Raw genomic sequence first — 16,477 nt, forward strand, 5'->3', positions numbered from 1 at the left:
TTCAGATGTGAATGGGGGCACTTGCCTGTGATACCTCCAGTGGCTAATCTGCGCATATGTTTGGGCCTATGCTCAACCTCTCAAGATCGCTTTTAGGCATTTCAAGAGGTCACCTAAGAAAAGGCATTAGGACCCCCTCCACCTTGCACATATTAATAAGAGGCCTCTTTGAGAAATTGCTTTCTGACAAGCAGAGCCAGAGCTTGGACGTCTTCCTCTCAGAATCCTTTGGCATGTTTACGACAGCAAACCTGTGGAATCGCAATAGTACAAAACATTTCTCAAGACCTGAAGACCAATTTCAGGCTGTTTTTTAGCCACCCAATTGGGAATTCAGGTGTTGACGCCACCGATTATGAACCTAATTTGTGTTGCAGACGTTTCGTCCCCTGTCTAGGTGACATCCTCAGTGCTTGGGAGCCTCCTGTGAAGCGCTTCTGTGATGTTTCCTCCGGCATTTATAGTGGCCTGTCCCTGCCGCTTCCGGTTGTCAGTTCCAGCTGTCCGCTGCAGTGGCCGGTATATTGGTTCCAGGTCGATATGCTTATTGATTGAATCAGTGGATGAGTGCAAACTTTGAAAATTATGAACCTAAGGCATACATTCTAAATAATCCATTCCTGAGGCTGTCAAACGCTCAACATTGTTGGTAATTAAGCAGATGTAAATATAGAACAATATTGTAGAACACATGCTTCTGTAATAAGAATGGACTGGAAAACATTGTTGAGTTTCAGAGCATCAGAATCTGAAGCAATTCTGGGAAAGATCTTTGAGTCTTTTTTAAAAAATATATTTTCCAATTATTTTTAGCTGAAGTTGTTCTTTTAAAATCCAAGGAATGATGGGAGTGCTCGATAATTAATTGGTTTTGACTGACACTTTACAGGATTTTGTCATTTTAATCTACAGAGATTATCTCCACAGATTCCTTCCTGACATTGTTTGATGCATTTGTAAAATCACCTTAGCTGTTCATTTTGTCCTGCTTTTGCTGTAGAAATGCTGGGCAGTCCATTGAACTAGTTAAGTGAAAGCTGCAATATCTCACATATTGTACAGACTTAGTTGATAAACAGGAGACCGATGGATTGACAACCTCTGAGGGATTCTTCAGTTGAGCAGAGTCCTCCAAAAAGACTCAACAAACCCCCGGGAACTGTTTGCCAAAAACTGAAGAGGAATCAGTTAATCGTGCTGAAATGTTTTTGCAGTGTGCACATCCATCAGCCTGTCCAGATGGCGAGACCTTGGCAGAAGTGGATGGGGATAAAAAACAGGCAGATAACTGGGCAGATATCGAAGGAGCTCAGCGCTGTACACGACCCAAGACCTGTCCAGATGGCGAGGCCTTGGTCGATGAGATGGGTAACCATCATCAAATGCTCAGGGCACAAACGGTCAGAGGACCAGGGAACACCGACGCAGCAGCTTTCAAACCCAATAACGAGTCCATCATGGGATCTGTCAGTCCACAGGAGGTAGGACAAACAAACCTGGACAAAGTTCCTGGCCTCAGTAAGGTTGTCAGATTTCAGCTGCCTCCGGAGACAATTCGGGCGTCTGATGTTGATGATTTACAGGCTCCATTTTTTGAAATCGATGGCCTTGGAGAATGCTGTGTCAGTACTTTCACGAACACTTATCACTCTGAGAATTGGATTGGCATCACAGGCAAGTGTTGACCCTTTGACCTGTTGAGTAGTTACCATAACTTTGATCTAGAATTTTTAAAGAAAGTCATTATATCAGCAATAATCTGCGCATACATATAAATACGTCCAGATCCACTTACAAAAAGCAAATCATTCAGTTATTCTGACTGCGAAAAGATAATATCTAAGCAGTTCACAATACTGAAATCTAAACAGTTTATTCTATTACCCTCCCCCCCACTTTAAAACCTTTTTGAACAATTTTAAGACCGGTACTTTGCAAAACTATACGTTTGATTCAAAGGATTTATTTAATGAAGAAACATTGAATTTTACAATCGGTTTGTTTCTGGGAATTATTTAAAGATCAATCAATAGCTGTAACATCAAATCCCGTTTAATAAAAATAACACTTTTTTTAATGGCATCTCTAAGCTTCTGTTTTATATTTAGTGGAATGTTAACGGAATGCTGACAGAGTGGGGGCTGCAGAAATGCCCTTTCAAACTGTGTACTTGGAGCAGGAATGCAATTATTACCTGCAGGCAGCATTAACATTGAGCTTGGACTGGATTCTTCCACATTTTCGATGATTGATGGTGACAAAAAGCTGTGTCAGGAAAGGAACAGGTTAATCGACTCATCCGTCCCTCGATATTCGCTCTGCTTTACCTTATCACTAATGCTTTCTGTTCACTGGCATGGACACATTTCTATTCTCTCAGTCATTCTGGAGCTCAGTGAAGCTGCACCCACTTTGTGCAGTGTCTTTGCCGAATTATTTCACCGAATTGTTTTCAGAAAGCAATGTAAGCTTCTTTTTGAGGTTATCAAATCCTTCTATCTTCTCCTCAGACCACAGCAACGCTGGGACTGGGGCCTCCACAACTTTCTCAATTCCTCCAACCTAACATTTTCTTGGCGTGAAAGACAGGAGATTGTAAAGGGTCATTAACCCAGTGGAATGGCAAACTAAAAGCATTAGGTGGAAAGTCAATTTATACTGACTGTAATAGAGGGTAAAATTGCTCAGAGTTTGATATTTAAAACATTCTCCAGGTGGGTTTCAAACAGCCTAATGAGCACTGGTCTGATTGGATGAGATGCCCCAAAGGTGGGAGGGAGGCAAGACCTGGGGTAGATCACACTGTGCAGGGCCCTCCAACCCCTCACATCCCCCAAACCAGTGAGCAAAGATCTCTGAATCTGCAGGTATACACACAAACACACACACATATATACAACACACACAAACAGACATACACACACATCTATACACACACATACAACACACACACAAACATATACACACACATATACAACACACACATATACATACGTATACACACATACAACACACACAAATACATATACACACAACACACATGCACATACACACACATATACAACACACACACATACATGCACATATACAACATACACACAAACACACATACTCACATGCACACATCCAGCACACACCCACACACAAATACACACAAATGCAGTGCACACACACACATACACACACACATATGCATACACATATATACATACATATATACATGCACATATACAATACACACACAACCACACATACACACAAAACACCCATACATATGCACACGCACAGACACACACGTATACACTCATACATGCACACACACATACGCACACATATACAACAGACCACAAACACATATACACACACACAACACACACAAACACACATAGACACACACACATATGCAACAGACACACACAAACACGTACACAAACAACACACACACACATACGGAGTTTAATTTAGCTAAATGTGAGCTGCAGCATTTTCGGAAAGCAAATCTTAGCAGGACCTATACACTTAATGGTAAGGTCCTAGGGAGTGTTGCTAAACAAAGAGACCTTGGAGTGCAGGTTCATAGCTCCTTGAAAGTAGAGTTGCAGGTAGATAGGAAGTGAAGAAGGTGTTTGGTATGCTTTCCTTTATTGGTCAGAGTATTGAGTACAGGAGTTGGGAGATCATGTTGCGGCTGTACAGGGCATTGGTTAGGCCACTGTTGGAATATTGCATGCAATTCTGGTCTCCTTACTATCAGAAAGATGTTGTGAAACTTGAAAGGGTTCAGAAAAGATTTACAAGGATGTTGCCAGGGTTGGAGGATTTGAGCTATAGGGAGAGGCTGAACAGGCTGGGGCTGTTTTCCCTGGAGCGTCAGAGGCTGAGGGGTGACCTTATAGAGGTTTACAAAATCATGAGGGGCATGGATAGGGTAAATAGGCAAAGTCTTTTCCCTGGGATGGGGGAAGTCCCTGGGATCCCTGGGCCTCTCAACTGGCTGCTGGTTCAGGTGAGCAGGCTGCCCCTCACCACCCTATCCACAGTGGGTGGGGAGTGCTCATGAGCACAGATCTCCCCTCCATCTGCTGCAGTTGGTATCTGTTCTGTTCCGTGATCTATTCCTGCGTGTGATCCCAATGGGGATGCTGGTTTGTAAACTTGCTTCAGTGTTTTAATTCCAGTTTGGGAGCCACCTGACATTAGCCTGGGAGTCATTTTATTAACAAGTCAGTGTGGTTCACGTCTCCAGGCCAGCCGGCTGGTTCCATGAGGCCTACTATAGTCTCAATAGCCTCCCTCCATTACAGGGGGAGCTCCTCCGCCGCTCCCCCTGTATCCTCCTCTCCTTCTTCGTCTCTGTCATCCTCTGAGGAAGAGCCATCTATCCTTCGCTGCCCCTCATCTAGCTTCAGGCCTCCTGGAGCAGACACCTGCAGCAGACGGTCACAGTGTGGGCCCCTCTAGCTGGCCTAAGCTGGATGCCATCACTTTCCCCCTATTCCTCCCCTGTCTGGATACTGGTCGGCGTAATAGGAGCCACCTCTTCAGGAGATAACCCTTTTCCCCAAGCAGCCACCCGCAGGGTCTGGATCTCTGTCCCTAGAATTCCCGGCTTCCCGGGATTGAGGACCATCCTGCAAGATAAGCTTTCTGTGGACAAAGACCATCTGGACAATGGGTGGAAGCTTTTTCTGTTCAGCAGTGGTGCTGAGTGCTCTGGCAGTGCCTTGATGGCTCTGCACAGTCAGTGACCCCCTTGTAACTTGGTGCAATCCATCGATGGTGGGAAAGGTCAATGTATCTGCACTGTCTCTGTGCCAAGTTAGATTCATCCTTGAACTCCCTGGAATAAGATATCCACAAGCAGCTGAGTGTGCTATTCCTCAACCCCACTCCTAGGCCCCTTGAACTCAAAGACCTCACAATGACACAGGGAACAGCAGCCTGTGGATATGCACAGACAAGCCATGGATGTCTCACTATGGTGAACAGTGATGGGCTACTGACGTTGAAATGCCACCCAGATCTACGGCTATCCCCTGGAACAACCCAGACACTTCAAATGTCAGGGCGTTGATAACCTTGATGGATGCAAATAGGGAACTGTCAAGGGGGTCACGAGCAACAGAGCACTTTGCAAGACTCTCAGCCTGTTGGCCTAGAGGTGCACTTTCCCCCTGGTAGAGACACTCTGCGGGGAGCTGACTCCTGGGCAGTGTGCCCTACATTGCTCATGGCGCCATCTTCTCTTGGCACTCCTCAGTGAGTTCCTGTGGTCTCCTCCCGATCAGAGGGATGCACACTGCTTGGGATTCTCCTCATTGCTCTGCTTGGATCGGTGTCGCCCATTCCAATCTCCCATCCCTGAGTTGCCAGCTGTTTGTGTGGCAGGGCACCTTTTGCCAACCTTTGCCACCCAGCTGAAACCAACAGCCTGACACCCAGCCCAGAACTCATGTACCCCTCCCCTCCCCACACAGGTATCGATGAGAAATGCGAGGTCCTCAGCACCAGCAGTGTGAACTCTACCTGCTGAGCTGTTTATCGTGATTATCCATCTTTTCTTTGAGTTGCCCTGTGCCCCTGTTAAGCCTGAAGGCTCTCCTCTGTGTGCCTACCTGAGGTACCCTGACTCCACCAGACTCTAGAGTTCCCATGCCTGAAGGTTGAAAAGCCCGAGCTGGCCCAGTGAGGACTCTTCTGTAGACCTATTAGGTATCTCCATTGTCCATTAAGAAGTCATGAAGACACATCCTCACCTTCCCATTGGAATTGGCTTTGCATTCCTCTCCAATAATGTGATTATCAATTTCACACCTATCCATGTCCACCTGTCCAAATTCTCTGACCGCTGTGTAAGATTCTCTGTCTGCTGACCAGGACCAATATCCTCGTGATGTGCTCAAATCCCTGGACTGTGGTTTGAACTCCTGATCTTTGCATTTTGAGATGACAGGAATTTCGCTGTGCCAAGGCTGACATCTTTTTCACTACTTGCCTATTCATTCCATTGTCCAAAAATCCCCCAAAAGGAAGAAGTCTCTCCTATGAATTGTCAAGACAAATGCTTTTGCATTGTTGAACATATTGGCAGAGGACCAGGAAAGCACACTCACTGGCAATGTTAATGCATCCCGTATGCCGTGTTCCAAGCCCTCGGGTAGCACCATCCTTGCTGCGGAGGCTCCCATCTGTTCTCCTGACTGTTTACCCCTGAATAACACCAACACAATCGAACTGAAATTGTCCTCTCGTCCAACAATTAAGCAAATCAATAGGCAGAGAAAGAGCCCTAAGAACAGGAAAGTGGTGGCAGGTATATCAACATCTCTGCATTTGCTGCACTTCTGGTCAACTGACACAGCCACCTTGGGAAGACAGAATATCAAATACAATGCATCAGTCTAACCCAGTGCCAAAGTGTGATTCCTGTAAAACTTAATATTTCCTCTTTGTATTTGTGATTTATATAGAACAGATATGTCAGCACAGTTCCTTCTGAGGGACTCCTGGTTGTTGGGAGGATTATGTTTGTTGGATTTCTTTAGGGTGAGATTGAGAACCTTTGAGCCAACCAAGGACCGTGATGTAATCCAGTCAAGCAAAACTTTCCTTCAGCTAAATATTGTAAACGATGAAGCCATGGTGGTTAACACAATTGCCTCACAGTGCCAGGGACCTGGGTGACTTGGGTGACCATCTGTGTGGGCATGCTCTGGTTTCCACCCACAGTCCAAAGGTGTGCAGGTTAGATGGATTGGCCATGCTAAATTGGCCACGGTGTCCAGGGATGTGTGGCCAAGGTGGATTAGACATGGGAAATGCAGGGATAGGGTTGATATGGGCTGAATGGCCTGCATCCATATTGTGGGGATTGTATGATTGTTTTTACCCATCTTAGCCACCAACTCAATCCCTTTCCTGGACCACTGTCTGAGATGCTTTCAGACAACCAACAAATGTAGTGTCCTATTTAATCCTGAGATGTGTTTCCATATGTAACCCATCAGCTTGAATAACATTACTCATTGCTTTGCTGCCTCAGTTTATCTGTTACTGAAACCCTCTATCACGCTTTTGCCACCTCAAGACCGCAATGATCTTCTGGCTAGCCTCCAGTCTTGAACTATCTGTAGACTTGAGTTTAGCCAATGTTGTGATGCCTGTATGCTAATTGCGATGCCTGTATGCTAATTTTCACCAAATCCCATTTGCCAATGCTGTACATATTTGCCTCCTTGAGTTCCTGATTCAGCCTAGCTTCCACTTTTAAATCTTGTTTGAGTTTTCAGTTTCTTCCATGGCCTCACCCCTCACCATCCCGGTAACTTCTTCCAGCTTTACATCTCTCCAGGATCTTTGTACCCATCCTGCGCTCTTACACATTCCCAATTTTAATTGTTCCTGTACTGGGAGCCATATCTTCAGCTGCCTGGCTCCTAAGCATCTTCCCCAAAACTCTCAACCTTGATTTCCCCTCGTTTAAGATGCTTCTGATAACTTACTTCTATGACCAGGTGCTTGCTTATCCATTCTAACGTCTATTTACCTGATGCAGTGTCAAACTTTGTTAGTTAATGTTCCAAGGAATACCTTGAGATGTCACACTGCATTAAAGTTGCTACGTACAAGTTGTTGCTGTTGCTTCTGGGTAGATGTCTTTGCCAACTGATAGCCTGAATGCTGGATTACTTGAGTCCCCCACTTAGTTATAGCAGTAATTATAATTCAAAAGTACCTCATTATTTTGGGACATCTTGAGTTCATGAAAGGTGCTATGTAAATGCAAGTCTTTCAAGACTTTCCAAAGAACAATCACTGCAGGCACTCCTCTAGTGCCAGGCATTCCTGCAACCAGTTCAACGACCTGACAAAGAGCAGATCTCTGGGCAGGTGTAAGATCTTTGAACTCCGGCCTCAAGGTTGTCTCAGTATGATTTTGCAATAAGTTGAAGCTGTCTGGCATATTTAAGAATTGTGTTTCTAGTAACCATTTGAGCATTTCTGAAGAGAGACAGTGTGTGCATATTGGGATACCTCAGATATATTGCATTGTCTTCTGTTACTTAGATTTTAATAGATATCCAACAGTGAGTAGCATGACCCTGATCGTCAAAGATGTGTGATCATTCAGCTAACTTTTCACAGAGAGCAGAATCCCACAAGATTAGCTGTAAACTTCGATTAAGGCACCTCACATTTTTTGGAGAGTATTTTCGTTGTGGATTAATAAGAAAGAAAACAGATCCGGCATTTATAGCCTATCATTACCCAAGGATGTCCCAAAGCCAGGAAGGAGCAGAAAAAATGTATTTAATGTTGGGAATGGCAACGGTCAAAATGAACACAGCAAACTTCCACCGACAGCAAAAGACCGGGTAATCTATTTTAGAACGTTGGCATTTTACAAGTCCATAATAAGTTCCCTGGAGAGTTTAGAAATGCACTTTTTCAAGGTTCTCGAAGTCAGGAGAAAGCAGCCTCTCACAGAATGAAGAATTGGTCCTTGGGACTGTACTCACTTAGTGCACAACTCAACTGTTGCTAAAGTCAATGTGAGGGGCAGTCAACAGTATAACTAGCAGCAGTGCACAAATCAGAGTGTTGCTCTCTACAGTGCGAGCTGCCCTTGTATTGAGTGGATTAACCGCATTACAATAACCTTCAAAACACATTCAATTTACAGATGACTGGCTGCTTCAGAAACAAATCCTGAAAGAAGGACAGGGACAAGCTACCAGACCTGATGTAGGTCAAGAGGTCACATTAAAGCTGCTTGGAGTCCTGGAAGATGGGACCATAATAGACAGGGACCCAAAGCTTACCTTTATCATTGGCGATGGTGATGTCATACAGGTTGGTCCCATTTTCATTCATTTTTATCTTTGGTTTCACTGTCTTGATTGATTGCTCCTGGCCATGACTATGTTTTTCCACCCTTTAGAATGTTTCAATGCAACCATGTTCTTCTTGTGTTCTCTGTCTCTGCCGCAGGTAGGGCAAAGAAACTGGCCCAAAATTCACTCCAACGAGTATAAGAATCAGACCCCATGCTATTGGCACCCAACCTGAGGGTAGCACAGTTGCTCAGTGGTTAGCACTAGGGTCCCAGGTTCAATTCCAGCCTTGGGTGACAGTTTGTGCATTCTCCCTGTGTCTGTGTGGGTTTCCTCCGGGTACTCCAGTTTCCTCCCACAGGCCAAAGGTGTGTTTGGGGTAACGTGGGGTTACAGCAATAGAGTGAGTCTAGATGGGATGCTTTTTGGAGGCTCAGTGCAGACTCAGTGGGCCAAATGGCCTCTATCTGCACTATCCATGACAGCAACTAACCCAACCAACCCTGTGACCTACCAGTTGCTGAGAAACATAGACATTTATGTGCATGTTATAGTAAATAGACACAGATAGTGAGGATAGACTCTCCAATTGCTAGCTTTTACATGGCTGACTCCCGCTTTGACTGTCTGCCATTGGCGTTTGTTTGAAGGAATCAGAAGTTAGTACTCAATTTAGTTTAGATTAGATTCCCTACGGTATGGAAACAGGCCCTTCGGCCCAACAAGTCCACACCGACCCTCCGACGAGTAACCTCACGCCATGGGCAATTTAGCATGGCCAATTCACCTGACCTGCACATCTTTGGACTGTGGAAGGAAACCGGAGCACCCGGAGGAAACCCACGCAGACACGGGGAGAATGTGCAAACTGCACACAGACGGTCGACAGAGGCAGGAATTGAACCCAGGTCCCTGGCACTGTGAGGCGGCAGTGCTAACCATTGAGCCACCATGCCGCCCCAATTTGTTTGACAACAAATGCCCATTCCTTTGTCATTGTGTCCTTGGGTGGGATTTGAACCCGGAGCTCCTGGCTTAGACACAGAGCACCACTGAGTGTGCTGCAAGACCTCCACAACCACATTACATCTGATTAAAAGAAATGTGTAAAATTAAGAGACTTTCTGACATAAAAACAGGAAACACTACACAGATGCAGTCCATTATTCAGATCTTGAAAGAAAATAGGCTTTATAGGTTTGGCAGCGATCTTCATGAAGGGTCTCAGTCTAGCCCTCTGTGTATTTCCAGCATTCTATACTTTTTAAGGATTGATTCTGCTTGTTATTCATTCAGGAAATTTGTGTTGGCTTAATGGGAAGGGAAATTAATGAAGAGAATCCTATTAATAAAGTCTGGGGTCCATTTGTCTAATACTGTCAGCTATTCTTACCCATTAGGAATTTCCCAAAAAACCAGCATCTGGAAAAAGCTGTTACCTCGTGGGAGATTGCTATTGTTGAACAAAAGGTCACTTTGTAGAATTAGATGAAAAAGGTTTGCAATCTTTAGTTGCAATTAATTCAAATCGAAAGTAAAAACAATTAATATCACACCGTTTATATCCTAAGGTTATCCTGAAGTGTTTTATAGCCACTGACAATTATAGAATTATTTTTTTATTCTTTCATGGGAAATGGGAATCACTGGCTGGGCCAGCATTTATTACCCGTACTTAATCGCCCTTGAGAAGGTGGTGGTGAGCTGCCTTCTTGAACCGCTGCAGTCCATTTGGTGTAGGTGCTGTTGGGAAGATGGTGCCAGGACTTTTGCCCAGTGACATTAAAGGAACTGCAATATATTTCCAAGCCAGGATGGTCAGTGGTGTGGGCAAGACCTTGCAGGTGGTGTTCCCATTTATCTGCAGTCCTTGTCATTCTAGATTGTAGTGTCCATAAATTTGGAAGGTGTTATCTAAGGAACCTTGGTGAATTTCTGCAGTGCATCTTGTAGATAGTACACATTGCTACTGCTAAATATTGCTGAAGCAGAGAGTGAATGTTTGGGGATCTGGTGGCAATCGATCAAGCTGATTTATCCTGGATGGTGTTAAGCTTCTTGAATAGAGTCATAGAGATGTGCATCATGAAAACAGACCCTTTGGTCCAACCCGTCCATGTTCGATGTTAATCTAGTCCCATTTGCTAGCTTTTGGCCCATATCCCTCCAAGCCTTTCATATTCATGTACCCACCCAGATGCTTTTAAATGTCATAATTGTACCAGCCTTCATCACTTCCTCTGGCAGCTCATTCCACACATGCACAACCCTGTGTGTGAAAAAGATGCCCCTTAGATCTCTTTTAAATCCAACCCTCTTATCTTAAACCAATGTCCTCTATTTTGGGCTCCCCTATTGTGGAAAAAAGAGCGTGACTATTCACCCTATCCATGTCCCTCATGATTTTATAAACCTCTATAAGGTCATCCCTCAGCCTCCAACGCTCCAGGGGAAACAGCCCTCAGCCTATTCTGCCTCTCCCTATAGTTGACAACCTCCAATCCTGGCAACAAGCTTGTAAATCTTTTACGAACCCTTTCAAGTTTCACAACATCTTTCCCACAGAGGCCAAACTAGAACAAAATGCGGTATTCCAATAGTGGCCTAATCAAAGTCCTGTAACTGGAACATGACCTCCCAATGCCTATACTCAATGCACTGACCAATAAAGGCGAGTATTCCAAGCACCTTCTTCACTATCCTATCTACCTGCGACTCTACTTTCAAGGAGCTATGAACCTGCACTCCACAGTCTCTTTGTTCTGCAGCACTCCCCAGGACCTTACCATTAAGTGTGTGAATTCTGCCCTGATTTGCCTTTCCAAAATGCAGCACCTCACATTTATCTAAACTAAACTCCATCTGCCCATTGGCCCATCTGATCAAGTTCCCGTTGTATTCTGAGGTAACCTTCTTTGCTGTCCACTGCACCTCCAATTTTGGTGTCATCTGCGAGCTTCCTAACCATACCTCCAATACACACATCCAAATCATTCATATAAATGACAAAAAGCAGTTGCTTAAGCTGGTCTCTTCCATTAAGTGGGGAGAATTGCATCACACTCTTGCCTTGTAGATGATGGACAGGCTTTGGGAAATCAGATAGTGAGTCATTCATTGTAAGATTCCTAGCCTTTGACCTGTCCTTGCAGCCACAACATTTATTTGGGTAGCCTTGTTCAGCTTCTCGCCAATGCTACCTCCCCCCCCCACCCCTCCCCGAGGATGATGGTTGAATGTCAAGGAATGATGGTTAGATTCTCTCTTGTTGAAGATAGTCATCAATTTATAGATGTACAATGACAACCCAAAGGTAACTCAAAAGAATTTAATCTACACTTAGGCATTAATCAGTAGTAAGAAGCAGAAGAGAGACAAAGAAGATTATATATCCTCAATATTTCAAGGCAAGGATAGAATAACTCCTGAGTAATTGTGTCAGTAATCACTAATGAGGGGTTTGCTGCAAAAAATTGAGTCCAAGCTAAAATGGCATGGGTAATGAATGATGTGAAATTTAACAGACAGGATATTCTGGGAAACTTGGTGCTGCTTATAGTGAGTACGTCTCCTGATATAGATGGCTTGCAACCTAGGTTTCCAAGGGAGGTCGGGTGGAGAAAACAGAATGACTTGCTACCATCCTACAATTTTCCTTAAATCCCCCAGAGACAGTGTCAGGGGATGAGAAAGTGGCAAAGGTCATAACCTTCTTCAAGAAAAGGTGTAAGAACATTCTTACTGACCACAGATCACTCAATTTAGCATTCAGATAGATTAAGACTTGGGAAAAGATTAACAAGTGAAGACGTTAACAAACAGTTGTCGAGCTTTAAGTTCCTTAAGGATAGAGAGTATGGATTTCTGAAAGATTGTGTTTGACTAACCTAGCTGAATCTTTTGAGGATGTAACAAGGAGGTTTGCTGAAGAAAATGTTGCAAGAATGGTTTTAAGAAAGCATTTGACAAAGTATCACGTAAAAGGCTGGTTCACAAAATTGAGTCTCATGGAAAGGAGGGTCAGTGGCAGATTGGATAAAAATTTGCTTCAGAAGAGAAAATAGTGAGCCATGTTAAATGGCTGTTTTTCAGTCTGTGAGACCATTGACAGCGTTGTTCCTCAAGAATCAATGCTTGGATCACTCCTTTTCTGATATATTTATAACTTACAGCGACATTGGAATTTAGACCATTAGACCATAAGACCGTAAGACATAGGTACAGAAATTAGGCCACTCAGCCCATCGAACCTGCTCTGTCATTTGATCATGGCCGATAAGTTTCTCAACCCCATTCTTCCGCTTTCTCCCCCTAACCCTGGATCCCCTTGCTACTCAAAAACCTATCTATCTCCATCTTAAATATACTCAATGACCTGGCCTCCACAGCCCTCTGTAGCAATGAATTCCATCGATTCACCACTCTCTGGCTGAAGAAGTTTCTCTTTATCTCTGTTCTAAAAAGGTCTTCCCTTTACTCTAAGGCTGTGCCCTCAGGTCCAAGTCTCTCCTACCAATGGAAACATCTTCCCAACATCCACTCTGTCCAGGCCATTCAGTATTCTGTATATTTCAATTAGATCCCCTCTCATCCTTCTGAACTCAATTGAGTATAAACCCAAGTCCTCAAATATTCCTCATATTTTAAGCTTTTCATTCCTGGACTGAGGCCTGGTGCAGTGCGAGGGGAATGAGGCCTGGTGCAGTGCGAGGGGAATGATGCCTGGAGCAGAGCAAGAGGAATCCTGCCAGGAAGCAGTATGAGGGGAATGAGGAGCAGTACGAGGGGAATGAAGCCTGGAGCAGCATAAGAGGAATGAGGCCTGGAGCAGTGTGAGGGGAATGAGACCTGGAGCAGTGCGAGGGGAATGAGGCCTGGAGCAGTGCGAGGGGAATGAGACCTGGATGTAACAAGGAGGTTTGCTGAAGAAAATGTTGCAAGAATGGTTTTAAGAAAGCATTTGACAAAGTATCACGTAAAAGGCTGGTTCACAAAATTGAGTCTCATGGAAAGGAGGGTCAGTGCGAGGGGAATGAGGCCTGGAGCAGCATAAGAGGGGAATGAGACCTGGAACAGTGTGAGGGGAATGAGGCCTGGAGCAGCGTGAGGGGAATGAGACCTGGAGCAGTGTGAGGGGAATGAGACCTGGAACAGTGTGAGGGCAATGAGGCCTGGAGCATCATAAGAGGAATGAGGCATGGAACAATGTGAGGGGAATGAGGCCTGGAGTAGCATGAGGGGAATAAGGCCTGGAGCAGTGCGAGGGGAATGAGACCTGGAGCAGGGCAAGGGGAATGAGGCCAGGAGTACGGCAAGGGGAAAGAGGCCTGGAGCAGCACGAGGGAAATGAGGCCTGGAGCAGGGCAAGGGGAATGAGGCCAGGAGCAGCATAAGAGGAATGAGGCCTGGAGCAGCACGAGGGGAATGAGGCCTGGAGCAGGGCAAGGGGAATGAGGCCAGGAGCAGCATAAGAGGAATGAGGCCTGGAGCAGCGCGAGGGGAATGAGGCCTGGAGCAGCACGAGGAGAATGAGGCCTGCAGCAGCATAAGAGGAACGAGGCCTGAAGCAGGGCAAGGGGAATGAGGCCTGGAGCAGTGTGAGGGGAATGAGGCCTGGAGTAGCATGAGGGGAATGAGGCCAGGAGCAGCATAAGAGGAATGAGGCCTGGAGCAGGGTGAGGGGAATGAGGCCTGGAGCAGCATAAGAGGAATGAGGCCTGGAGCAGGGTGAGGGGAATGAGGCCTGGAGCAGCATAAGAGGAATGAGGCCTGGAGCAGCGTGAGGGGAATGAGGCCTGGAGCAGCATGAGAACTGGAGCAGTGCGAGGGAAATGAGGCATGGTGCAGTGTGAGGGGAATGAGGCCTAGAGCAGTGTGAGGGGAATGAGGCCAGGAGCAGCATTAGAGGAATGAGACCTGGAACAGCATGAGGGGAATGAGGTCTGGAGCAGTGCGATGGGAATGAGGCCTGGAGCAGCACGAGGGGAATGAGGCCTGGAGCAGCGTGAGTGGAATGAGGTCTGGAGGAGTGCGATGGGAATGAGGCCTGGAGCAGCACGAGGGGAATGAGGCCTGCAGCAGCGTGAGTGGAATGAGGTCTGGAGGAGTGCGATGGGAATGAGGCCTGGAGCAGCACGAGGGGAATGAGGCCTGCAGCAGCATAAGAGGAACGAGGCCTGAAGCAGGGCAAGGGGAATGAGGCCTGGAGCAGTGTGAGGGGAATGAGGCCTGGAGTAGCATGAGGGGAATGAGGCCAGGAGCAGCATAAGAGGAATGAGGCCTGGAGCAGGGTGAGGGGAATGAGGCCTGGAGCAGCATAAGAGGAATGATGCCTGGAGCAGGGTGAGGGGAATGAGGCCTGGAGCAGCATAAGAGGAATGAGGCCTGGAGCAGCGTGAGGGGAATGAGGCCTGGAGCAGCATGAGAACTGGAGCAGTGCGAGGGAAATGAGGCATGGTGCAGTGTGAGGGGAATGAGGCCTAGAGCAGTGTGAGGGGAATGAGGCCAGGAGCAGCATTAGAGGAATGAGACCTGGAACAGCATGAGGGGAATGAGGTCTGGAGCAGTGCGATGGGAATGAGGCCTGGAGCAGCACGAGGGGAATGAGGCCTGGAGCAGCGTGAGTGGAATGAGGTCTGGAGGAGTGCGATGGGAATGAGGCCTGGAGCAGCACGAGGGGAATGAGGCCTGGAGCAGTGCGATGGAAATGAGGTCTGGAGCAGTGCGATGGGAATGAGGCCTGGAGCAGCACGAGGGGAATGAGGCCTGGAGCAGCGCGAGGGAAATGAGGCCTGGTGCAGTGCAAGGGAATGAGGCCTGGAGCAGTGCAAGGGGAATGAGGCCTGGAGCAGTGCAAGGAGAATGTGGCCTGGAGCAGTGCGAGGGGAATGAGGCCTGGAGCAGCGCGCGGGGAATTAAGTCTGGAGCAGCATGAGGGGAATGAGGCCTGGAGCAGGGTGAGGGGAATGAGGCCTGTAGCAGGGTGAGGGGATTGAGGCCAGGAGTAGCATGAGGGGCAGTGAGTCCTGGTGCAGTATGAAGGGAATGAGGCCAAGAGTAGCATGGAGGGAATGAGGCTTGAAGCACTGTGAGGGGAATGAGGCCTGGGGTAGTGTGAGGGGAATGAGGAGCAGCAGAAGGGGAATGAGGCCTGGAGCAGCATGAGGGGATTGAGGCCTGCAGCAGTGTGACAGAGATGAGGCCTGGAGCAGTGTGAGGGGAATGAGGCCTGAAGCAGCACGAGGAGATTATCGCCTGGGTCAGTGCAAGGGGAATGTGGCCTGGAGCAGTGCGAGGGGAATGTGGCCTGGAGCAGTCCAAGGGGAATGATGCCAGGATAAATGTGAGGTGAATGAGGCATGGAGCAGCATAAGAGGAATGAGGCCTGGAGCAGTGCGAGGGGAATGAGGCCTGGAGCAGCACGAGGAGAATGAGGCCTGGAGCAGGGTGAGGGGAATGAGGCCTGGAGCAGAGCGGGGGAAATGAGGCCTGGAGTAGCATGAGGGGCAGTGTGTTCTGGTGCAGCACGAAGGGAATGAGGCCTGGAGCAACATGAAGGGAATGAAGCCTGAAGCACTGTGAGGGGATGAGGCCTGGTGCGTGCAAGGGGAATAAGGCCTGGGTTGAAACTTTATTGCTGGAAC

At 46.7% G+C, this 16,477-nt stretch overlaps 1 protein-coding gene across 2 annotated transcripts in view; it reads left to right on the forward strand.

Moving 5' to 3' along the window:
• The first annotated feature begins 265 nt into the window (after positions 1-265).
• Positions 266-16,477, forward strand: part of fkbp16 (FKBP prolyl isomerase 16) — a 191,755-nt gene continuing 175,543 nt past the window's right edge. The window contains exons 1-2 of one of the 2 annotated variants that reach the window (XM_087981241.1): positions 266-1,674; positions 8,684-8,853. In XM_087981241.1, the coding sequence (XP_087837367.1) occupies positions 1,203-1,674; positions 8,684-8,853 (642 nt within the window). In that variant the 5' untranslated portion in view covers positions 266-1,202. The remainder of the gene's footprint in view (positions 1,675-8,683; positions 8,854-16,477) is intronic. The other variant, XM_087981240.1, reaches the window with a different exon arrangement.

The sequence above is a fragment of the Chiloscyllium plagiosum genome, unplaced genomic scaffold (assembly GCF_037043375.1).
Source record: "Chiloscyllium plagiosum isolate Xiang-an unplaced genomic scaffold, Cpla_swu_hap1 HiC_scaffold_39, whole genome shotgun sequence".
Lineage (NCBI taxonomy): Eukaryota > Metazoa > Chordata > Chondrichthyes > Orectolobiformes > Hemiscylliidae > Chiloscyllium > Chiloscyllium plagiosum.